Source organism: Oreochromis aureus, linkage group 18, assembly GCF_013358895.1.
Source record: "Oreochromis aureus strain Israel breed Guangdong linkage group 18, ZZ_aureus, whole genome shotgun sequence".
Lineage (NCBI taxonomy): Eukaryota > Metazoa > Chordata > Actinopteri > Cichliformes > Cichlidae > Oreochromis > Oreochromis aureus.
The window spans coordinates 32,644,723-32,671,329 of NC_052959.1; the positions used below are offsets into that span (position 1 = coordinate 32,644,723).

General features: G+C 38.8%; 1 protein-coding gene across 1 annotated transcript; it reads left to right on the forward strand.

The window, feature by feature from the left end:
- Nucleotides 1-18,114: 18,114 nt before the first annotated feature.
- On the forward strand, nt 18,115-21,316 carry LOC116327969 (immunoglobulin lambda-1 light chain-like). The gene is made up of 3 exons (XM_031749673.2): nt 18,115-18,565; nt 20,434-20,739; nt 20,855-21,316. Exons 1-3 carry the CDS (start codon nt 18,400-18,402, stop codon nt 21,028-21,030), a joined length of 648 nt encoding a protein of 215 aa, XP_031605533.2. The 5' UTR covers nt 18,115-18,399; the 3' UTR covers nt 21,031-21,316.
- Nucleotides 21,317-26,607: the final 5,291 nt, after the last annotated feature.

Consider the following 26,607-nt stretch of genomic DNA (forward strand, 5'->3'; position numbering starts at 1 on the left):
ATAAATCAAATTGTATTTGGACTGTAAGGGCTGATGGGAACTTTAAGGATATGTTAGAAATCACGTGGCCCTCAAAATATACAACACTGTCCAGTCATTTTTAGGATTTTCATGGGTTGCACATGGTACCTTTAAACGTGTTAACAGAAGAACTTTCAGGTCAAACATTTAACAGAAAGACTGAAGTGTTTCAAAGTACTTTATCCGCTAGCTGGGTTTGAAAAAACAAAAAACAAACAACTGATCAAAATATTGCAGCAAAAATAATAAAACAACATAATAAATGAAATTGTACGAAAGGCTTTTTAAATGTGTCTAATGTGCCCACTGCAGGGGCTGATGGGAGCTTTGAGGACCTGTTAGAAACCACGTGGCCCTCGTCTGATCTCACAGCTCGTCCTTGTTTGGCCTCAGCTGCATCAGAGCGCCACTTCTCCCCAGGTTCACCAGAGGAAACACCACTGCACAAAATGCTTTTCCTCCCAGCTGCTGCTCTGTGCTGTCTGTGTTCAGGTGAGTGTTTCCAGCCAATCAGGAGCCAACAAACTCAACCTGTAACAAACACTGTCACGCTAACCTTCATCTATCTGTCTGTGTCTCTACAGCACTGGTTACCATGGCAGCAGAACAGCTGATTCAGGAGCAGTTATCACAGACTGGGAGAGCTGGTGAAACAGTTGCCATAAGCTGTAAAAGCACCGACCAGTGTGACAAAAAACAGATTTACTGGTACCAGAACACAGAAAAAGATCCTCTTAAAGTGATTCTGCGCATTGATCTGGCTGATGGGGCAGTTAATTCACGCTACAATCATCCCCAGAAACAAGATTTCAATGCTTTAAGAAAACCAGGCGGCTGTGAACTGGTCATCAAAGATATTAAACCCCACCATACAGCCACTTACTACTGTGTTTGTTGGAAAGGTTCCCACAGTGAGAAATGATCCCTGCAGTCTGAACAAAAACCAACAGATGAACAGATGTCAAACAGTGTTTGTGACAGGCAGAGAGCAGTAAACCACAGCCAGAATCTGACTTCAATGCCTCTATTTGATCAATAAAAAAGAAGAAATTAAAAGTTTCAAAGAAAATTCTTTTCAGGTACTCTGTTCTCCTTCTCTTACAAACAGTACAAAGTTGTGGTTAAATAGATTTTCTATGTGGTATTTTTTTGTTTAGTTTTTTTCCCACCAAAATCAAGTTAAATGAAGAGTAAAACACATACCAACATATATATACAAAGACCATAAGATAGTTTGGTCTTAGTATCTGTATCACTAGCTTGTAAATAAATCTAAAGATGGAGTAGAAAGGACGTTGAGTTGTTGCTACATTTTAAACTAAACTAAATAGTTTATATGTTCATGTGAGAACGTCCTGTTTTGTTGAAAATGTAATATAAACTTTTTTAAAAAAAATTTTATTGATGGAGGAGGTTAAAGTGATCTTAGGTTTATAATACTAAAAATATTCTGCAGCATTGCTCCTGAATCCATGTGCTGATCTGTGCTGATGACTGTTTTATATATACATGGACAGACAGCAGGACAGCGTACTTGAAAACCTAAAACTAAGTGCTGATGAAAACTTGTTTGAAGTGAGTCGGGAGGAGGTCATATTAACAGACAAAGAAATGCAAATTAATTTTCTACATGTTACATTTACAAACATTACCTTTATTATTTCATTTTATTTTATTTAAATTACAGAGAAAATGATGGATATCACAGTGTTGGGTGCAAAATGACCATTAGTTGACTCAACCACTCAAATAACTAATGTAGCTGTGGCAAAGCTTTAGTTTCTGTTTTATAGCAGATTTACAGCTTAGCACTGTACAAGTCTTAGTTGATGACGTTGTTTTCTAGACACATGCAATGACATACAAAGCATAGAGCATATGGGTGTCAAAAGCCATAAATCAATAAAAACACAAAGAACAGCTCAAAAGACTAAAAAGAAAGAAACATAAAAAATAAATAAATGAAAAGCATTGCATTAAAAAAATTAAAAGAAACTCTCGTACTGTATAAAAAGTGCCAGTATTAGTGCAGACTGTATGAAGTTCAACTGTAGAGGCAGGCAAAGAAACAAAAGTGCAATAGCTTCCTTTAAATGTGTGAAATCTGTCCACTGCAGGGGCTGATGGGAGCTTTGAGGACCTGTTAGAAACCACGTGGCCCTCGTCTGATCTCACAGCTCGTCCTTGTTTGGCCTCAGCTGCATCAGAGCGCCACTTCTCCCCAGGTTCACCAGAGGAAACACCACTGCACAAAATGCTTTTCCTCCCAGCTGCTGCTCTGTGCTGTCTGTGTTCAGGTGAGTGTTTCCAGCCAATCAGGAGCCAACAAAGTCAACCTGTAACAAACACTGTCACACTAACCTTCATCTATCTGTCTGTGTCTCTACAGCACTGGTTACCATGGCAGCAGAAATGCTGATTCAGGACCAGAAATCAAAGACTAGGAGAGCTGATGAAACAGTGTCCTTAGCGTGTACAGGCATTAACCAGTGTGACACCAATTTTGTGTACTGGTACATGAGAAAAGATGAGGGAACATTAATAGCGATTCTACGTTTTGATCGTAGTGGTGAAAAAAAGCCCACAGCTTTCAGTCATCCTCTAAAAGACACATTTTCAGCTATGAGGAAAGAAAATAGTGGTGAGCTGGTGATTAGCAGATGTACGTTTGATCATTCAGCCACCTACTACTGTGCCTGTTATAAAGGAGGTGCCCACAGTGAGAAATGATCCCTGCAGCCTGAACAAAAACCATCAGAAGAACAGATGTCAAACAGTGTTCATAGCGGGAAGACAGCAGTAAACCACAGCCCAGGCTTCACCTCCATCTCAGACGGAGTAATAAAGATCAAGAAATAAGTGCAAAAAAATAAATAAATCCTGCTTTGACCTAGAAGTTTCTGGAAAAGCTTTCCAGAAACTTCCTGTCCCTGAGTAGTAACCTGGTTTGCATGGTTTTCATGCAGCAAGGCAAGATTGGATCCTGCACCTAAAAGCAGTCAAACATCAACAACCTCTGACACTAAAAGTTATCCACGGAACATTTTTCTTCCTTATAATTGAAGCTGCAATCAGCTGAGTTTCAAACTAAACATTTATCATTTTTGACTTCATCAGTTAAAATAAAAGTATTCAAAGGAACTCCATAAACTCTTCAGACACTCTGATCCACATCTCAGTTATAAAGCAAGGACTCACAGTTTTGCTAAGGTAAGGTTAGATACACATTTTGTCACTTACTGCAATGTTTTCTTTTTTCAGTCTTTTACACAAATAATATTAAAAAAAGGACAAAAACATATTCACAATCCTCAGTTTAGTTCTTTGTTTCTCTCAGTATCCATGTTCTTGGCTTATAAAATAAATCTACAGTTGGACTAAAAAGCCCACTGAGTTGTTACATTTTAAATTTAACTAGAAATCTGATCCAGTCAAAGACAAAAATTTCCCTCTTCATAAAGTGAAAGTCCTGGTTATTCACAGAGCAAGTCAGACTAATATTATCACATAACTTATAATATTAATAATTTGTAAGATTGCTGCTGCATAAATGTGATATTCTACGCTGGTTACAATTTTTAATATACATATAAAAATCAGCAGGTCATGTCAAACCTAAAGCAAATTACATAAAAAAGCTGTTTGAAATCCTGTTTAAAGACAAGATTCTGTAATAAGGTTTCATTAATTTTATTTTTTACATGTTTGTTTTCACATTATTTCATTTTATTGTTGTGAAAAACAGATTATTGGCTGCAAACTTACATTTTGTTCACTTAGCTACAGCTACTGTAGCAAATGTTATGTGGCAAATTTAATCACATGGAAGCTCAGCTCTGTTATTTGGAATCTAACCAGAAATGATCATGAATGACTGAAGATTGTTCTAAAGTTTGAATGATATGTGTAAGTTTTTTTTTGGCTGGAGCAAACATCAAATGATGCCATTACAAGTTCAATAAATTAAACGTGACTGTTACACTGAGCATTAAAACATTGGGAACCATGTAAGTACACAAGCCAATAGATATATGACAATAAATAAGCTGTGTTTAGATTTGTTAACTGGACATGTTGTATATTATACTTTTAAAAGTATCTCCTGCGTTGGCAGGTGAAGGTTTGGAACAAAACTGGTTCAGGGCTGATAGTAACTTTGGTATCTTTTCGCAATTTCACATTTTCCAGTTATCAGCCACGGACTAAGTTTTTGTACATCCACTGATGGGAAAAATAAGGTCATTTAAGAATAAATTTTTTTTTAAAAAAAGCTCAAAGGACCAAAAGGAAATACAATAATAAAAACAACAAATCTATAGCTTTTAAAAAAGTGACTCTCTTACTGAGTTTAAAACCACGTTTTAACAAAAAGTGTCCATATTAGTGGAGACTGTATGAAGTTCAACTGTAGAGGCAGGCAAAGACACAAAGGCGCTATAGCTTTCTTTAAATGTGTCTAATGTGCCCACTGCAGGGGCTGATGGGAGCTTTGAGGACCTGTTAGAAACCACGTGGCCCTCGTCTGATCTCACAGCTCGTCCTTGTTTGGCCTCAGCTGCATCAGAGCGCCACTTCTCCCCAGGTTCACCAGAGGAAACACCACTGCACAAAATGCTTTTCCTCCCAGCTGCTGCTCTGTGCTGTCTGTGTTCAGGTGAGTGTTTCCAGCCAATCAGGAGCCAACAAAGTCAACCTGTAACAAACACTGTCACACTAACCTTCATCTATCTGTCTGTGTCTCTACAGCACTGGTTACCATGGCAGCACAGCTGATTCAGGACGATTTAACATCTACAAAGAAAGCTGGTGAAGCAGCATCCCTAAAGTGCACAGGGTTCGACCTGTGTGACAATAATTACATGTACTGGTACATGAAAAAAGATCCAGGAACATTTACAGTGATTGTGCGTTTTGACCGCATTGAAAAAAAAATTTCAAAGTTCACTCATCCTCTAAAAGAGTCATTTTCAGCTATGAGTGACAAAGATGATATTGTACTCTTGATCAACAAATGCAGTCTTGAACATTCAGCCACCTACTACTGTGTCTGTCACAAAGAAGTTCCCCACAGTGAGAAATGATCCCTGCAGCCTGAACAAAAACCAACAGATGAACAGATGTCAAAGAGTCTGTGACAGGAAGAAAGCAGCAAACCACAGAAACGTCCCAAACCATTCATACGTGCTGCATATTTTATCTCTGTTATACGCTTATTTCTTCATTGTGTTCTAAATTATTGCAAAATACACTTCCTTCTTTAACAGACAGTTGTTTTTCTAATCAAAGACATTTACGGTATTGATTTTCGTCATCTTTTGCATCACAACATAGTCATTCCCTGATGAGCCTGATATCAGTGCAAATTTACAAATAAATTATGAATCAGACATGAAATATGTAAGAGCAGAAATTTCTGCCTGTCATCTCAAAAGATCTGATTGGATTTTTACTACTTTTTTGACATCTCTTACACTGTATGTGAAAATATGCTTATTTATATATTAATTTATACAACACTAAAAATCTTCTCCTAATCATGTCAAGTTTCTCTGAGCTCGTCTGAAATATGAGTCTAAAAGAAAGAAAAGAGAAGATTCTCAATATTTTATGGAGGATTTAAAACACAGAATCTTTGTAATTGTTTTAAGCAATTTATAACCAGACATGACAAGTTTTTGTAAAATCAGATTTAAAATGTTTTTCTTATACATTCAAAAACAATTTTTCTGTACTTTTAAATGGGTCTGGAGGCTGTTTGGGCTTTATTAAGAGAAACGCTCTGTCATGCAATTATTTTCTGTAGGCAACAAACAACTCATGAAGGATATCAGCACAAGACATGTCTTCAAGCACAGAGATGTAATATTTATCACACACGAAAAAGTAAAAAAAAAAAATAATTAAAATATTAAAATGACCTCAGTGGAATGAATATTTCTAGATCTGCAGTAACAACACAGGTTCAAATTTTACGTCTCATTGAAAACAAACTCCAACTGATGCTTTGTGTATATCGCTGCTTCTTGTACAGTTGCTGTTTTTATGCTGTATTCACTTGAGATAGGAACTTCTGCAACTATAGCTCTTTAGATGTTTGCTTACAAAATGCATGTTTTCAGAGCGTGTTTATTGATGCTATAGCAGTTGTTGTAGCTTATGTTAGTAAATTAAAATATAATATCAGAGTTTTATTTTGTCAAAGCAGCAGTGTGTTGTAAGTCTCTTACCTTCTGGCTATGCTGTCAATCTTTATACCCTGACTGGTGACCTGGATGATTCTCCACTCTCTGTGATTTAACAGAAGTAGAGCTGCTTTAGCTGAACGATGTAGAAACTTTTTCCTGTGGTGCTGACACGTTTTCATATTTAACAGAAATTCATTTGTGTTACTACATAAAAAACTGTTGCTAAAATTTAATTTTAAAGCTGTCCCACTGTGAAGAAATATTTCTTTTATGATCATACTTTGTTTTTTTTAAGATGTTCAACAATGTCCACACACCCTATTTAAAACTGTAAAATGTAAAAATATTACTAATCTATGCACCGCAGGGGCTGATGGGAGCTTTGAGGACCTGTTAGAAACCACGTGGCCCTCGTCTGATCTCACAGCTCGTCCTTGTTTGGCCTCAGCTGCATCAGAGCGCCACTTCTCCCCAGGTTCACCAGAGGAAACACCACTGCACAAAATGCTTTTCCTCCCAGCTGCTGCTCTGTGCTGTCTGTGTTCAGGTGAGTGTTTCCAGCCAATCAGGAGCCAACAAAGTCAACCTGTAACAAACACTGTCACACTAACCTTCATCTATCTGTCTGTGTCTCTACAGCACTGGTTACCATGGCAGCAGAAATGCTGATTCAGGAGCAGTTATCACAGACTGGGAGACCTGGTGAATCAGTCTCCATCAGCTGTGCAGGAACTGAGTTGTGTAGCAAAAATACTGTGTACTGGTACCAGAAGAAAGAGAGAGAAGTACTCACAGTGATTCTGACTGTTAACAGGAATAATGGTTATGTTTATTCAGATTTCAACCATCCACAGAAAAATGATTTCTCAGCTGTAAGAAAACAGAATGGCTGTGAGTTGGTAGTTGCAAGAATCAGCTCTGCTCATTCAGCCACCTATTATTGCTCCTGTTTGAAGTCGGGTACCCACAGTGAATAATGATCTCTGCAGTCTGAACAAAAACCAACAGACTAGCAGAAATCAGACACCTGAGCACTTTCCTCATTTCTTTTTCCTTTAAGGTTTTAGAAATACTTTCATCTTTTCACTGTAAACAAGTATAAGTTTGTGCCAGCTTAATCCTTATGCCCATTTTTTTCTCTTTCACAGTATTATAATTTTTTATTTAAACATATCTTTTTTTATTATGTCATTAATTAATATTGTATACGTGTATATTTGCTGTATATACATTTTGCTCTCTATTACCATGTGGTCTTTCCCTTACCGCATAAAGTGACTTGAGGTGAATGTTGTAGTGATTCAGAAGTGTAGAGACATAATTTAACTGAATAATATAAATATTTTTGCATTTTGGCTGATATTGCAACCCAAACCAAACTTTATATAATTAACATTTTCCAACAAAAATCATTTATTAGTATTCCTATCTTATTATTAAAAACTTTATTTAAATGTAATCACATTCTGCATGTAATTACTCTATTTATGAATAAAAAACACACTTTTTATGGCACATGAAGGCAGATAAGTTAGACAGTGTTCAAGTGCCATAAAAATGGGATTTGAAATTAATTTTAAAATTATTATTTTATACAATACAGTATGTCAGAGCAAATAGTTCTTAGTTCACAGTAGTGAGCACTCTCACCTCACATCGGTAAGGTCCTGGGTTGAAATCCAACAAACAAACAAACAGACAGGAAACAAAAACAAACAAACAAACACGATCTATCTCATGTTACCAACATGAAGCTGCCTTTCAAAAAAGAGTGTCCCACCATGAAAGACTGTGTGGGATAAATTATTTAGCAATTCAAGAATGATATAAGAATCATAATAAGATAAGATAAGATAAGATAATCTTTATTAGTCCCACATGTGGGAAATTTGTTTTGTTACAGCAGAAAGTGGACAGTGCAGTTATATAGCAAAAATTAGAAAAACACTGGAATAGGATAAGAATAAGATTCTGTACACAACTGTACACAATAGAATAAAATAGAATACAAATGCTATATACAACTGAGTAAAATACAATGGTGTCAGGAAAGAGTATTGCACTTAGTGTTATTGCTATTGCACATGCGTGGATGTGTATGTTTAATCAGCTGAAGTCTGACAGCAGTGGGGAGGAAAGACCTGCAAAATCTCTCTGTCCCACATCGTAGGTGCCGCAGCCACTGAAGGAGCTGCTCAGTGCTGTCAGAGTCTCCTGCATGGGGTGGGAGATGTTGTCCATCAGGGATGACAGCTTAGCCACCATTCTCCTGTCACTCACCACCTCCACTGGGTCCAGAGGGCATCCTAGAACAGAGCTGGCCCTTCGGATCAGCCTGTTCAGTCTCTTCCTGTCCCCAGCAGAGATGCTGCTGCCCCAGCAGACCACACCATAAAAGATGGCTGAGGCCACCACAGAGTCATAGAAGGTCTTCAGGAGTGGGCCCTCCACTCCAAACAACCTGAGTCTCCGCAGCAGGTACAGCCTGCTCTGCCCTTTCCTGTAGAGGGCGTCTGAGTTATGAGTCCAGTCCAGTTTGTTGTTCAGATGAACACCAAGGTACCTGTAGCTGTGCACAGCCTCAGTGTCCATGCCTTAAATGTTTAGTGGTTGCAATGGAAGCTCCTTGGTTTTGTTAGTGTTGATCTGGAGGTACCAGAAACCTTGGCTGATTGTGACCTACACCCGTTTTCACACCTTGGCTCGTGTGATTAGTTAGAATGTTCCAGTCCACAAAGTCATGGGTCAGTTCTCTGTACTCTCTGTTGTCCCCATCAGTGATGAGGCTGACTATTGCAGAGTCATCAGAGAGAGAGATCATCATAATTACTATTGTCTGGACACTACTAGAGTAGTGTAAGTCTGTGGGCTTCATATGTAGAAACCTTTTAGCGAAAACCTGGTCTTGTTAGGACTTGTTATCATCAACTTTAGATGGAGCAGCTCTCATTTCTAGAAATCTGACCAAATTTATTAAAGCACCCCAAACGTGACTATCCAGAGTCAGGACCAGGAAGCAGACTTGCAGTCTTACACGGCTCTCTGCAGCTTGTTTCCTTCGGCTCCCCCAAACCCCATGCCCTTAGAGACTCTATTCTTCCAGACCACCAAAAAAACAAAAAAAAACAAAAATCAAAAATTTATTTACTCAGCCTCACAGAAACCTGGTTACAGCAGGATGATTATGTTAGTTTAAATGAATCCATACCCCTAAGTTATAGTAACTGTCACAATCCCCGAAGGTCGAGGGTCTGGTGTAGCAGCAATTTTCTTTCTTCAAAACTAAGTCTAAAACAAAACGTCCAGCAAAGGCACGAGGGCACAGGGAACAGTCCAAAACTCAGGTAAGGGGCTGGCATGGGGCCAATGGCTCTATAGTTCATTAGTTCAGGGGGGCCGACCTGGAGGACAGCAGCACAAGAGTCTAAACAGTTCAGGAGGCCGATGTCTCAGTAGTTCATGGCTGAATGGCTCAGGAGGCCAGCCGCGGAGCCAGCGATGGGGACGAAGCAGGTCTGGAGGCCATCTGCGCCAGCAAAGAAGTCCAGTCAGCGGCCTAGAAGGTGGCTGCCGACGCCAAACCAGACGTGGACGAGGTAGAGCTGGCTGAGCCGGACGTGGACGAGGCGGTGGCGTGGCAACCACAGGACCAGGCGAGGCAGGACCAGGAGAGGCAGGACCAGGAGAGGCAGGACCAGGTGGTGGTGCTGCAGGCGACAGCGTGGAAGCCGCAGGTGGTGAAGCAAAAGGTGGCGCTGCAGGTAATGGCGTGGAAGCCACAGGTGGTGAAGCAGAAGGTGGCTCTGCAGGCGACGGCATGGAAGTTGCAGGTGCTGGAGCAGGTGGTGACTGAACGAACTCACCAGAACCTTCAGCCGACACGGAGAGATGCTGGATGGGCGCTCCAGAACCCCCAGCTGACGAGGAAGGTTGCTGGAGGGGCATGGGAGCCGCAGATGAGCAGACTGTTGAGCAGGTGACTGAACTGGGAACTGAGCTGGTGACTGAACCTTGGCTGCTCTCCTCCGGGGAACAGGAGCAGGTACAGGAAATGACTGGGCGTCTGCCATCCCCACCCGAGGAGCAGGTACGGTGCAGGGAGAAATGGAGCCTCAACTAGCCTGGGAACCAAAGCGAGGACCAGCTGGGCCTCAGCCACCCTCACCTGAGGATGGCTGAGGGTGAGGCCAAAGACCCTGGATCATGACAACCCTATCATGTCAAGTCAAGTCAAGTCAAGTCAAGTTTATTTATAAAGCACATTTAAAAACAACCAAGGCTGACCAAAGTGCTGTACAATAAAATACAAATATAAAATACTATAAAACACAGGTACATAAAATACCTCACTGATAAAACAATAAATTAAAACAATAGGTTAAACCTTGCTAAAAGCCAGTGAAAAGAGGTGAGTTTTAAGAGCAGTTTTAAAAGTTCCTAGGCTTGTGGAGAATCTGATGTGAGGGGGTAAGCTGTTCCACAGTCTGGGTGCAGCCACAGCAAAAGGCCTCTCTCCCCTAGTCTTTAATCTGTACCTGGGAACATCTAAAAGCATCAAGTCTGCTGACCTCAAAGATCCCCTGGGGCAGTAAATGCTAAGAAGCTCTGCCAGGTAAGGAGGTGCAGTACCGTTAAGAACCTTGAATGTGATTTCCTGAGGTCAGATGGCCCAGGATGTGAGTGGTCGTTAGGGCGTCTGGGAAGGGATCTCAAAACTGGATTATAGATAGTTGGTGTCGTAAACCCCCACCTCTGTTCAAAGATGGTCGCTCTCAGTGGACATAGATGGCCTCTTTCACTCTTCTTTCAAACCATCTGTCTTCTCTGTACAAAATGTGAACATTGGCATCCTTGAAAGAGTGACCTTTGCCCTTTAGATGCAGATGGACAGCCGAGTCTTGTCACGTGGAGATGGTCTTCTATGTTGTGCCATGCGCTTGTGAAGTGTCTCTCCAATGTAGAGGTCTGAGCATTCCTCGCTACACTGTACAGCATACACCACATTGTTAAGTTTGTGTTTAGGAGTTTTGTCTTTGGGATAAACCAGTTTTTGTCTGAGTGTGTTGCTGGGTCTTAAGTAAACTGGGATATCGTGATTGGAGAAGACTCTCCTGAGTTTTTCCGATACAATGGTTACATAGGGGATGGCAATTTTGTTGCGTTTGTCTTTCTGATCCTCTCTAGCTGGTGTCTGATCTTCTTTTCTACTCCTCCAATCTATCAGTGTTTCTTTTGGATCCCATTCCTAAAAGGCTGCTCAAGGTCCCACCATTACTTACTGCTTCAATCTTAAATATGGTCAGTCTATCTCTAATAATGTACCACAGATCTTCAAGTTGGCTGTAGTTAAGCCTTTACTTAAAAAGCCATCCCTAGACCCAGCTGTCTTACCTAATTATAGGCCAATCTCCAACCTTCCTTTCATATCAAAAATCCTTGAAAGAGTAGTTGTCAAACAGCTAACAGATCATCTGCAGAGGAATGGCTTATTTGAAGAGTTTCAGTCAGGTTTCAGAGCTCATCACAGCACAGAAACAGCTTTAGTGAAGGTTACAAATGATCTTCTTATGGCCTCTGACAGTGGACTCATCTCTGTGCTTGTCCTGCTAGACCTCAGTGCTGTGTTCGATACTGTTGACCATCATGTTCTATTTGTCACGGCCGGCGGGGCGAGCCGTGTGTAAATTATTAAAGGACCCAAGATGTAGGTACTACTGATGTGAGTGGGCTTTTATTGAGGAGGATGACGTACAACAAAAGGCAAAGGATGGCGAGAACAGAACTGGCAAAACCTAACTGGGAAAACTAAGAATAAAACAAACCTGAAACCTAGAGACACAAACGGAGATGTAGACAGATGCAGGGGAACCACACAGGATGACAGCGGGAAATGATGCAGACGAACCAGCAACAGCAGGAGACAGGAGGGGAACACACCTGGGAGAAATCAGAGCTGACGAGACAGGGGAAACGTAAACTGAACACACTCACATGAGACAGAGACCTTCAGAATAAAACAGGAAACTCACAGACACAGAGAACCAGATGAGACATTGAACTTCACAAGCAGACACTGTGACACCATGGACAGACAGAGGAAACACAGAGAAGTGGGAGCAGGCAAGCACAGAATAGAAAGCTAACATATAGCAAACCTTAACAAAAGACATAACAGAATAAACAAGAACATAGAATAATATAAGGAAACAAAACACTGAGTCGTCAGACTCAGGACCATGACACTATTAGAGCGATTAGAGCATGCTGTAGGTATTACAGGTACTGTGCTGCAGTGTTTTCACTCATTTATATGTAATAGTAGACCCCACTTTGTTCATATAAATGGAAAGTCCTTCACACACTAAGGTTAATTATGGAGTTCCACAGGGTTCAGTACTAGGACCAGTTCTGTTTACACTAAACATGCTAGGCAGTATCATCAGAAGGATGTAAGAACCACGGCAGACCTGACAACATTTTTATGCTTTTCAGCATCTCTTTATTTCACACTCTAACAACAGCAACATAATGACAGGACCCAGTTCCCATTTTATGCGGTGAGGCGTGATTGCGGATGCTGCTCAGGTGTGTCCGCCTCCCCTGCCATGCCTCGCCACATACCCCCATCTGCCGAAAATGTGGTTGTGTTGGTCACTCTGGCACAAACAGCATGCTGATGCCACAAGTGTTTAAAATCAGACAGGCCACTTCTCCACTCCTAAATTCTGGAGGTAGTCTGTGATAAACCTCACTCTGTGGAGGCAAGTGTCATCATCTTGGAGAATAGAGTTCGGTCCCACATTGTGGAGATATGGGACTGCCACTTGTTGCAGAACTTCATGTCTGTATTGAGACTGGCTCCAATGATGAGTTATGCTATCTTTTTCTGTGAGGGACATGCCATCCTAAACCATCACAGTACCTCCACCTAAAGGTGCTACCCTATCAGTGCAATCAGAATAGTGCTCCCCACATCTTCTCTACACTTTGACCTTTCAATCCAACTGCCATAGGTAAGATCTGGACTCAGCACTGAACATAATAATGGATTGCATTTATATAGCGCTTTTCTAGGCACCCAAAGTGCTTTACAGTTCCACTATTCATTCACTCTCACATTCACACACTGGTGCAGGCAAACCACAGTTGTAGCCACAGCTGCCCTGGGGCAGACTGACAGAAGCAAGGCTGCCATATCGCGCCATCAGCCCCTCTGGCCAACACCAGTAGGCGGTAGGGTAAAGTGTCTTGCCCAAGGACACAACAACCAGGACAGGGAGAGCTGGAGGATTGAACTGGCAACCTTCCGGTTACAGATGAGCTTCCCAACCCCCAGAACCATGGTCGCCCCAAACATAACATAACATTCCTCCAGATGTTCAGGTTCCAGTGCACATGTTGCTGACACTCTGAATCTTTCCTGTTCCGATGCTCAAGTTAAGATAAGATAAGATAAGATGACCTTTATTAGTCCCACAGGTGGGAAATTTGTTTTGTTACAGCAAAAGTGCAAAGTTATGTAGCAGAAATTAGAAAACACTGGAATGCAATAAAATAAAATAAAATAAAATAAAATACTATGTACAATAGAATAAAATAGAATAGAATAATATATACAATAGAATAAAATAGAAATACAAATACTATATACAACTGAGTAGGAAAATACAAAAACACAACTTCGTCAGAAGAAGAATTGCACATATAGCAGTCTTATTGCACATGTGTGGGTTTGTGTGTTTGATCAGCTGCAAAAGTCTTTATTGTAGAGTCTGACAGCAGTGGGGAGGAAAGACCTGCGAAATCTCTCCGTCCCACACCGTGGGTGCCGCAGTCTCCCACTGAAGGAGCTGCTCAGTGCCTTCACAGTCTCATGCATGGGGTGGGAGATGTTGTCCATCAGGAATGACAGCTTAGCCACCATTCTCCTGTCACTCACCACCTCCACTGGGTCCAGAGGGCCTCCCAGAACAGAGTTCATCTTGTCTTGACCATACTCTGAGCTGTTGCCAAGTGACTGACTGACCGATTACATATCTTTGTTAACAAGCAGCTGACCAGTTATATGTAATAACATAATAATAATACATTTTATTTGAAAGCGCCTTTCAAAACACTCAAGGTCGCTGTACACAGTAGAGTAAAAAGCAACATAAAAGCAAAGAGTTTACACAATCATAAAACATAAACAAATTTAAAATACCAGAGTGGAGAGGTTACGTGGGATAAGCTATTTTGAACAAGTGGGTTTTGAGTTGGGACTTAAAGAGAGAGAAGGTAGAGATATTTCTTAAATCAGGAGGTAGGGAATTCCAGAGTCGAGGAGCAGAGCAGCTGAAAGCCCTGCTCCCCATGGTGACAAGACTGGGGGAGGGGACGGAGAGTGAAAGGGAAGAAGAAGATCTGAGACAACGAGATGGGGCGGTGATGTTAACCAGATCAAAGAGATAAGGAGGAGAGAGATGATGAATAGCTTTAAATGCGTGCAAGAGTATTTTGAAATTGATACGATGCTTGACCGGGAGCCAATGAAGCTGCTGCAGAACAGGAGTGATGTGGTGGACAGAAGGGGTCCTGGTGATGATACGGGCAGCAGAATTCTGGATGCGTTGAAGCTTATGGATGGATTTTTGAGTAAGACCAAAAAGAAGTGAATTACAATAATCAATCCGGGAAGTAACAAGGCTGTGGACAAGAATGGCAGTGGCATGTGAGGTGAGAAAAGGACGGAGACGATTAATGTTGCGCAATTGAAAATATGCAGACCGAGTGACATTATTAATGTGTGAATTGAAAGATAGAGTACTGTCGAGGATGACACCCAAACTTTTCACAGAGGAGGAAATGGAGACCGGCGAGTTATTGATAGTAATAGAGAAACTGTTGGTTCTGGATAATGTTGATTTAGTGCCTACTAAGAGGAGTTCGGATTTATTACTATTGAGTTTAAGAAGATTAGAAGAGAACCATGAATTTAGTTCAGCTAAGCAGAGGGTGAGGAGGATGGGGAAGAGCAGAATCAGGTTTAGTGGACAGATAAAGCTGGGTGTCATCAGCATAACAGTGAAAATGGATATTGTATTTACGGAAAATATGTCCAAGCGGTAAAAGGTAGATAATAAAAAGAAGGGGCCCCAGATCCCTGGGGCACGCCAGTGGTCAGAGGAAAGGGCTGAGAAGTAAAGGATTTGAGTTGAATGAACTGAGTGCGATCAGACAGGTATGATTTAAACCAGGCTAGTGGAGTATGGGAGAGACCGATGGAGGCTAGCCTACTGAGAAGAATGGAGTGAGAAATAGTGTCGAAGGCAGCGCTCAGATCGAGGAGGATAAGAATGGAAAGTAAACCGGAGTCAGCTGCCATAAGAAGATCATTGGTTATTTTTATAAGTGCTGTTTCAGTGCTATGGGAGGGGCGAAAACCAGACTGGAACTGTTCATACAGATTATTATTAGTTAAATGTGAGTGGAGTTGTGTGGCAACTATTTTCTCAAGAATTTTTGAAAGGAATGGTAGATTGGAGATAGGCCGAAAGTTCTCAAAATTATTGGGATCTAGACCAGTTTTTTTTAATATTGGGGTGATGGCGGCAATTTTGAGGGAAGCAGGAACAGTTCCAGTGGTAAGTGAAGAGCAGATGATAGAAGATATGAGGGGAAGCAAAGAAGGTAGACATGCCTTAACCAAAACTGTGGGAATGGGGTCTAACTGACAAGTAGAAGGTTTTGACTTACAGATGAGATCTGAAATATCAGTAACCGAGGGGAGATGGAAAGCAGAAAAACAGTGTGATGGGAGAGGAATTACACAGGAGGAGCTAGATGGAACATCGGAAACCAGGTCTTGGTGTATTTTGTGAATTTTCTCGATGAAAAATAACATTAAAGAATCACAGAAAGAAGACGAGTAAAGGTGAGTAGGTAAAAAATCTGGTGACCTGAAAGAAGAGTTGAACAGTGAAAACAATATCTTGGTTGAGTCATCTTTTGAACAGATAATGGTGGAGTAGTAAGCAGATTTTGTTTGATTAATACACTCCTTATAATACATAATATGATTATTAAACATTTCCTTGTGGATATTCAGACCAGTTTTCTTATAAAGGCGTTCAAGTCGTCGTCCTTTTGCTTTCAGGAGCCTGAATTCAGCTGTGAACCAGGGTGCTGACTGAGAGAATGATACAGATTTGGTTTTGAGTGGGGCAACAGAGTTTAGGATACTATTGAGACTAGAGTTATAATAGGAAACTAAGTCCTCTTGGGTGAACGGGTTATGAAAATGCAAATGACTAGAGAAAGCAAAAGAAAGAGTATCAGGATTGATTTTCTTAATATTTCGAAAAGAAATGGTACAAAGGTTCTTGGTTATAGAAAAGGTCATTTTGACATTGAAAGAAAGAAGCAAGTGGTCAGAAATTAGCAGTTCATCAGCTTTGCAGTTAAAAGGAGTGAGTCCAGAGCAACAAACTAGGTCCAAAGTATGGCCCTTAGTATGAGTAGGAAAGTTTATGTGTTGTTTAAAGCCAAAACTATCGAGGCAGGATGAGAAGTCTTTGGTGAGAGGATGATCACTGTTATCCATATGAATATTAAAGTCTCCCAGGAGTATTATATTAGGGGAAACAGTAGCTATGTGAGTCAGGAGATCAACAAAGTCATTTATGAAGACATCTAACATGGGAGATAAACACGCTCACACACACACACACATGCTCGTTCAGCTATCTAGTGAGGGCCTTCATTGACATAATGCTTTCTCTAGCCCCTTACCCATTAAAAATGAACGCCTAACCCTAACTCTCCAAAAGTTGATTCTGTTCATCTGGACATAGCGTCCAGATGAACAAAACGCTACGTCCGGATGAACAGAATCAACTTTTGGAGATTTAGTTTCCTGGATGATTGAGAATGCATCAAGACACCTAACCCTAACCCTAAACCTAACCATAACCTAATTGTAACGCTGACAGTAAAACCATTGTGAGCCTCAAAAATTCCTTAAAATGCTTTCAAATTTGTGACGACCGGTGTATAAAAGGCCCCGTAGTTACGGTTTTATTCTGTTCAGCGGTTAGTTTCACTGGTAGTGTTGTACAGTGGCCACTAGAGGTCACCCCACCACTGTATGAAAGAGACTATGGGAGGGGAGAAACGTGGGCAAGGCACCTGAGCTTTTCTGCTCAAGAATTCCGGCAGAGAATTGGTCATTCCTTGAAAAGTGTGCGTTAATGATCGAAGTAAGTTTGTGATGTGTATGTGATGATAAGATGTGTTTAGGACTGTACCTGAGGTTAGCGGGGAAATGACTATGTTTCTGTCTGTGCCGCTAATGGGTGCTAAGCTAGGCTAAGTTAACTCTCCTGTCATGTGGTTGGGTATAATTGTGTACCGTGTTAGCTCTCTCAGTGAGTCTATCCGTTAGTCGCGGGTAATATATGGCCTATAGTATTAAAGGGGATGTTTGTTTATTTCCCACTTGTGTTTATGTTGATGTACTCTTGAGATATTGATGTGAACTCTTTAGTAATTTAGTATTTTCTTCCTGTTCCTTTCAGAGACCACACCCACACACACACCCACACACCTAAACCTGTATGCAATACCTGCTTCTCTGACAATATCCCTGTTGCCTTCAACTGTGTGAAGTCAATACAAGAGTCTGCACTATCCTGGGTGTCTTCATTGTCTCCCTTCTGTACATCCATCCAGGCCTTGGGCAGTGTTCTGGCCGACACTCCGGGGAGTGGTAGCTGCAAATCTGAACTAGCACCTTACAATCCTCCCAGTCCAAGCCAGTCCAACAACCGGTGTGTGGATCCTCACAAGTGACTACTGGTCCTCACAAGTATAGTAGAATGCAGATTTCGGTCCTCACAAAGATAGCTAGACAGGAACAACACACACACACACACACACACACACACACACACACACACACACACACACACATATTTAGTGTTTCTCCAATAAATGAAATTCCAGAGATCATCCATATTAATATTTTTTAGGGTTTGAAGAAATTGGTGATGATAAATAATAATAACCCACTAATCTGTAATTTTTTCTAAATTTTAAGACTCAGATAAAAAGGTAAAGAAACAAAATATAAAAAGTTACTTGTAGTTTATCCAAGAGAAGCACAGTTTCAAGGCAGTCAGCAGCCAAAATTATAAACTCCATGTGACCTTTTGAGATGCAAATCCTGGAAGTGAAATATGATACTTTACGCTCATTCACCTCAGCTGACATACTCAACGGCAGAAAGGTTTTTGTATCAGTGTGTTTCAGTGTGGGAGGATCCGGTACCGAGTCCAACAGCTATCTCATCTTTGGCTCTGGAACAAAGCTCTATGTAACAGGTAAGGCTTAAAATGTATTTCGCCTACCTGATTTTATTGTTTTTGTTTTTTTTTACTTAAAAGTTTCTATTCTGTGTCTTTAAATGTTTTAAATGTTTGTAAAATTGTTTTAAAAAAGCGGTGCACTTAGTCCGACTTTAAAACTACAATCTAAAAGGTGTCAGAAATGTATTTAAGCTTTTTTTTAATGTGGTGTGCTTTCCATCTTAAAATCCTACAGACATTTAAAGAAGTGTAAGAAATAATTTAGTAACTTGTTCTCTGGTCTCAAACAGCTCGGCTCTAATGAGACTTAAGACTCGGCTTTTTCTCTGTCTTTCTCCTGACAAAATTGCATTCATAAGGACTGTGGGAGATATTCTTTCTTTTTTCTTTAGCTTAGTTTTGCACAATATCTAATGTTAATTAAGTCAAATTTAAGATATGATATAAATTTTGGAAATTAGGACAGATTAGAAGCATATCTGATCACAAATCTGTGTCACTGGGTGTTTCTTAATTGTTATTTGGCTCTGTGCTGTGTATCTATATATCTATACATTATTGAGTAGTTTAATTGTTACATCTAAACTTGAAAGTTATGCAGTGCACTGCAAAATATAAATGGGCTTTAAAAATGTTTCGATTTTTTTTGTGTTATTTTGCATTTAAAGGTTTTGATGATTTAATGTTGAGAAATTTAAGCAGCTTGTTTTAAAAAAATCAAACTTTGAAGAATCCTGTGATTAGGTGGTGTAGGAAAATTTGTAAAATGATGTGGCACAAAAATATTCCACACGTACATATTGCAAAATTTTGGTTCATGGTATTTCTTTAATTTTATATGTTTAACATGACCAAATAAAATAACTGTATGAAGTATGCGACAATTAGGAAGAGACCTGCTGCCGGTACCATACCTCAGCCTTCATTAGAGAAGGTTTAAATGATTTATTACTAAATATTAGACTTAACAGTTAAAGTGAGTTAAGTGCTTGGTAGTTTTTGTGTATTGTGTAAATGATTTTTCCTCAAAACAGAGTACAAATGTGAAATTTGCTATTTAGAATTAGAGGAAGTTATCTTTGAATATATTTGATAAGTGATTGTGCAACTATGACAAACATGAAGCAAATCTCTTTCAAAGATAGCAGAGACAGCTGGTTTGCTGAAAAACCCAGTTGTTTTAAAAAAAAGTAGATAAAGAAGTAAAAATAATAAATAGTGAGCTGGTGAGCAGAGAAACATGCGCATGAGCAGAAAATACTTTGCACTGTAAAAGGTGCTGCAGAGCAAGTCAAACATTGTCTTGTGGATTTAAGAGAGATGTTTCCTTTATCTCAATAACGACAAGACTTCATAACCTCACCTGTAGGGGATTCAGGTAAAACCCCCCAACTAGTCTAATCTGGAAAAAACAAGCCAGTGATTTCCCAAGATACACATATAAACTAATATGTGTCTTTATGACATTGTGGATTAGTAATGCATTTGTATCATATACTAACGATTAGTATTGTAGATTCTTTAGCCATAATTCATTGTAATATTTCACTGTACATATTATACAAACAGAATATTTCCATTTATTTACAGGGAATTTTGGATAATAATGATTATCAATGACATAATTTGTATTTTCTGTATACATAGATAAAAAAAATAATTTCTGTTATTAAGATGCACATATAAAACTGCAGAAAGTTTGTGATAAATCATGGTACATATGTGCAGTGAAAATACAATGGATGAACATACTGTGTATGTGTATATGAGTAGTTAATGGTTAAGGTCCATGTAGTTCCCAGGATTGGACTGAAAGCCGTGCTGGAAGCTGCTGCTGACGGTATGAATGTGTGTCTGTGCTGCCTGTTGCTGTTAAACTTTAGATAAGCCAACAGTGAAGCCGGAGGTGACCGCTTACACAGCAGCAAACAGCACCAGCCTCGGGGGAAAGAGCGCTCTGGTGTGTCAGGCCTCAGGAATGTTTCCTCCTCTGGTCCGATTCTCCTGGAAAAGAGAGAAGAACGGCCGGCTGGAGGATCTGCCCCCTGCTGAGGCAGAGCAGCTGGAAATCAAAGAGCCAGGACGCGTCACTGCCATCACGGTGCTCGATCAGGGTAATATCTACTCATATAAATACCACTGCGAAGTCAACCATGAGAAAGGCAAAGTGACAGGCCAAAACAAAATAGGTAATTAATACTTCATGACTGTTTTCAGAAGTGATTCAACATTCAGAGAATATTCAGAGAGCAGAGGAGAAGGTCATTGACGTGACTTTGTGAATTTTTTCCTTTTCTTTTACAGAGATTAGAGGACCTTCTCCTCCCCCACTGCCTCCCCCACGCTGGTTTAAAGAGAGGCTGCTGTGTCTGATGTACACAGTGCTGATAGCGAAGAGTCTGGCGTACTTCTGTGGACTCTCTCTGCTCGGGATCATGAGAAAGACGGGACGTTCAACCAACAGCACACCTGCTAACTGACTGTCTTTAAACAGCTTTTATGTCTCAATCACATCTGTTAAAATTAAACTTCCGCTATATATACATGATGAATTTATGCTACTGACAAACTTGAAATGTTCACTGTCTACACTTGCATTCGAGTGACATATTCCTTCAAAATGAATGTGATTTATTGTACATAATTAGAGTTTTGTATACAGTTGTCCTCATTAGAAAACTCACTGTCATCTATCAAACACATAAAACAGAAGCTGTTGTTCATTTGTAAAAATAAAAAAACTTTGCGTATGTTCGCAGTTCAACACTTTGTTGTGTTTTATAGACAGCAACAAACTGTGCCAAGGAAAACACATTAATACGTAATGATTATACACATGAAGTGTTTGGAAAACAACACAAAATCATAATGTCAAAAGAGAACCCCATGAGTCACCATCTTTTAAGAAACATTTTTAAAGCTTTAAATGTATATAATTTATCAAAAACACGCAGGAGAACAGTTCTCACAAAAGCAGCTTTTAGTAATTTTATGTAATTCATATTTTAAATATTGTTTTTATTAATAATACTTTTTTGTTACTGTATTCTTCTTCATTCTTTTCAGTTTTTAGCTGTTACAGATTTACTTCTGTGAGTGTCCGTTCGACTTATTCTTTTATAGAGTGTCAAATTTTAATAAATACAGTTTTGCATCAGACTTTCTTCAAGAAGAAATTATTTGAAATACTGTATTTCATTTTTTTTACGTCTTCTGTAGCAAATTAAACTTACAAAAATAATTGTTGTGGAGTAATTCCCTATGAAAAATATGATTTTTATACTTCTGACTTGACCGAATATAATAACTGATTCATAGAGAAATAAAATGGCCGAAAGCTAAAAAAATTTGAGTCTGAAATACTTGTTAAAGTTTTTCATATACAGTTTCTCTGAGTTTGCTCTAATATGGCAGAAACATTACAAAACATTTAAAATATCAGTAACACTGTACAGAAAATTACAAAACCACTTCTGACAAAAACAGTTCTTTAAGTACAATTTTATTTACTGTAAAATGAAAAGAAATTGAGAACTCACCTAAGTTTTTTAAAGAAACTTTTTGAGTCTTTTCAATTAGATTAACCTTTAGATCAAGGGGGTCAAACATGAGGCCCGGGGGCCAGAATTGGACTTATTTGGACTAACCAGAAAAACATTTTTCATTTCTTCTTTAAAATTTAAATTTACAATTTTAAGTTCAGAAATAAACAAACTTTCAAGTAGTGAAAATATTATACAGAAAATATACAGTCCAAATCTGTAATCTGGTTTAAATAATAAATCGTTATTCGGGTCGATACAAGCATGAATTTATAAACAGATTTTACAGACTTAATCTGAACTGTTCAAATAATTCAAGTTTATTTATGCAACGCCGTTTCACAGCAGTGATCTCGAGACAAAAGGCTGCTGGAGGGAGAAGTCATGACAGAGCACAACACATCCTGAGTCAACAAACCATAAATATGACAGATATCTACATTTATTTCATCATAAATTAATTATAATTTAACTTCCAGCTGATTCATATTCTCAGTATTAGACTATATTCAGATCATATGTACGGTGGGTTTGTTGGTTTCGTATCACTTGGTCAAAAACAGCTGAAAGTGGGTCATTAATATTGTTTGTTTGAGTGTAACTCTGAGTGGGTGGAGGGGGCTCAGTGGAAAAAAGAGCTCTTACATGTGAATCTGTTCTCAGTGCATCAGCACTTCCTTCCTCGTGCAGCAGATGGGCTGTGTGGGTTTCGGCGCTGCAGCCGCCACACCGTTAGCTGCGGTTTTTCACTTTAATGATATGTTGACAGTTACACGCGCTGGTTAAAGAACGATTCCAGGAACTCAGTCTGATTTCAGCTGCGTCTGCAACGATCAGTGTTTTTAATCTGTGAGAGAAACAACTCACAGATGAGTTCAAAACAACTGTGATGAAATAAAAGAAGAGGTGAAAAACCCACTCAAGAGTTCGTTGGTGACCATTTACAATAAAAAAAAAATAGATAAAATGTGACACATTAAAAAAAAAATCTTGTACAATAATAACCATTGTGCACATATACAGCTACGTATAACAATCAACACGTCACAAGGTATGCAAGATATCACATTTGTCCAATTGTTTGTGTTCTTGTTTATTTATTTATTTAATTTATTTCTTTTATACATTTTTGTATTATTATATTCATATGAGAGGGTTTATAAAAATGCCTCCTGTACATCTGTTCCTGTTATCAGATCAACAGAACATGAAACCACCGATACAGAAGCACAAAAGTCCCGTTGTTGCCTCATTCTTAGAAAAACAAAGACTTAAAGCTGAAGAAAACCTTTGTGCTTATTCACCTACAGTCTGTTTCAGTTCATCAATATTTAAAAACATCTTTTGTACTTTATTTACTGAAACATATTTACTTCTTCTAACATGAAGTGTCATTAATATGACACATGCAGACAGATACAGGACATCTTTTATATTATTATTATTATTATTATTATTATTAGTGTTACCTTCGCTAAAGACATTATGTCTTTGGTTGTGCTTGTATTTGTGTGTGTGTGTGTGTGTGTGTGTGTGTGTGTGTGTGTGTGTGTGTGTGTGTGTGTGTGTGTCATTCTGTCCCTAAACAAAAAAATTAAAATTTTTTGAATAAACTCTGATGAAACTCATTTTTCAGCTTTGTAGAGTGAAGTCATGTTCAAGGTCAGCTTAATGATTTATAAAATAAATAAATAAATAAAAACATTTACATAAAGCCTCATAACCTACAAGGAATACAAGTGCCATGTCAACTTAGAGACAGTGAAGTATAAAGGTTTAAAATATCATGTCATATTTGACTTCTGACCTTCAAACTCAATAGATTGATCTGAAGGTCAAAGTTATAATAAAATTATATAAAGTTATTTAAAACTATGTTTCTTAATGCCATTGTTTGCACTGACAACATATAGAGAATGATATATGGAGATCCTGAATTTCACATTACTTTGTTCCTCTGAGCTCTTCTTCAAGGTCAAATAATGTCAGACTTTCATAAAATGTCTTTCAGCTCTAGAATTAATGCTTAAAATGCTGCTGCCTTTGTGTGTATTGACAACATTTAGGAAGTAATAGGAGGATTCTGGACCTCACATTGTTGCCTGCATCCAAATGTCATGTCACATTTAACCTCTGACCTCACTTTTACATTTCACAATTGCCAGTTATGTCAAGCATATTAATATATACCAAGTGTAGATGTTTTTACAGCACTACAAATATCTTAAAGTACACTTAAAAACAGCAAATAAAACAAAATAAATATCTGCTGAATACAATAGTATTCCATCAGAGGTAAATGTTGCCCAGAGAGTGAGCTGTTGTGATTATAATTATTTCATCACTGTTTTAAAATGTTTTGAAAATTGCAAATAAAAGATAAATGAAGTATTACCAAGTATTAGTGAAGTATAGGTCTGGTGTTCTCTGACATACAAAACAACTCCAGATGTCGCTGTTGACTAACTTTTCATCCACAGAAAGTAAAAAACTATTCAGTCACAGTTCAGATGATTTAGGTTAAAAGTTAGGTCATGTGTTTAACAATTTTAAATGTTTTAGTACAAACAAGTGTTAGCATAGTTTCATAAATTACTTATTTTTTGTTATGAAGTCAAAATTACACAAAAAATGCTGTTTTATTAGTCTGCTAATTAAATTTTGGGAATGCATGAAAAAACTCACTCTGAACAATAAAGTAACTATAAAAATTATAAAATATGAAGCTTTATTTTTTGCATTATAATACATGACCAAATTAAAAATCAAACTAAACTAGACAATAAAAATCACATTTATTTTGAACAGTGATCAGTTAATTATATGAATTTCCATTTGATCCATAACTGTCCATATGTATAGTACTTTAGAATAGAGTGTGCATAAAAAATGCAATATAGAAACAGAATACAAGAGGAATGAACTACATCATAAACACATTACTGATGAAAGTGATGAATGAGATGAAGTGATGAGATTTGATGGTGAGAAAAGGCGAGCAGAAAACAGTCAGTCAGCATGTGTGCAGTTGGTGGACGCTCCCTTGTTTGTGAGGATCATCAGCAGAGAGAGTCCACAGCAGTACACCAGACTCTTCACTATCAGCACTGTGTACAGCATGTAGATTGACCTCACCTCAAACGTAGATGGCACATAATCTGCAATGAAAAGAACAAAAAAATAAATGTTTGGAGCTGCAGTGAGAAATGTCAGTCCTCTGCTCCTCTGCTCTCTTTGACAGCATCTCCACATGAAGCTGAATCACTGCTGAACACAGTCACCAAGCCTTCATTACCTTGTTGTGTTTGGAGCTTCCCCCTGTGCTTTATGTAGCAGTCACATTCATAGGTGCTGCCCTCCTGGGTCATTAAGATGGGAGAGTAGGACCCCGACTCTCTGAGCTCTGGCTGCTCTCCGTCAGCAGGGGGCAGCTCCTTCAGTCGGCCGTTCCTTGTCTGGTTTCTACATGACAGCTGGACCAGAAAAGGAAACATGTCTGGGGGCACACACAGCAGGGAGCTGTTTCCGTCCACGTGGACTCTGGGTCCTGTTGGGTAAAAATAGAAGTTTGACAGCAGCAACAAGCAGCACAGACACACATTCACACAGTCAGCAGCAGCTTCCAGCACTGCACTGCATTCAGTCTGATCCTGGAAACTACATGGACTCTGATCACTAAACTACTCATCAATACAGCACAAAGTTCACTACATACACTGGATTCAGCTTCATATCAAACACAGTCATCACCTCATGTCATCATGGCTCACATGTGGAAAACAAAATTCTTTTGAAATGTTAAATAAAATTACATGTCAGTTTGGACCATTTTTTCCTGTTATTAATTTTTAATAAAATAACTGAAAAGATGAATGGTGATATTTTGGTGTGGTGGTTAGCACACGAAGTAAGAAAGTTCTGGGTTCAAACCTGATGGTGGTCGCTGTGTGGTCACATGTATACTTGGTGCTTGTGTCGTCCTTTTCTGTCCACTCAGGTTTCCTTCTACATTCAAAACACAAGTATGTTAGACTGACTTCTAAACTGGCTGTAGGTGTGGACTTACAGCCTTCTCATAACATACACCACACTTCTCCTTGTCCATTACCAGCCTGGAGCTTCATCCTTTTAATATATACAATATACTTTAATACTTTATTAAGTCGTGTTGTTAAGAGAACAGATGATTGTAAAAACACAAACAAACAAAAAATAAAAAACTTAGCAGTGAAAATAAACATCTTACATTTTGTGTTTGGATTTTGTTTTACATTTTTTAAAACTTGTAAGTAACAGTTATTCTAAGAAACACCTATGCCATATATGATTACAATGAATGCAAAATGGGCATTAAGATCTGTGTCTTAGAATTTGTTATGTTATGTCTTAAGTTAAAAAATGTATATAACAGTTGTGTTTAATATAATTTTAGATTTAGTTTTCATATTCATTAAAATTGCTTCAATAAATTCTTAAATATTCTTCAAAATTCAACATTGTACATATCACTTTTCT

Excerpts from the sequence above, each read along its gene's own strand:
- LOC116327969 (XM_031749673.2), top strand. The coding sequence starts at position 18,400 with ATGCAAATCCTGGAAGTGAAATATGATACTTTACGCTCATTCACCTCA. Across the intron at positions 18,566-20,433 it reads AACAAAGCTCTATGTAACAG|ATAAGCCAACAGTGAAGCCG; the intron begins GTAAGGCTTAAA and ends GTTAAACTTTAG. Across the intron at positions 20,740-20,854 it reads GACAGGCCAAAACAAAATAG|AGATTAGAGGACCTTCTCCT; the intron begins GTAATTAATACT and ends TTTCTTTTACAG.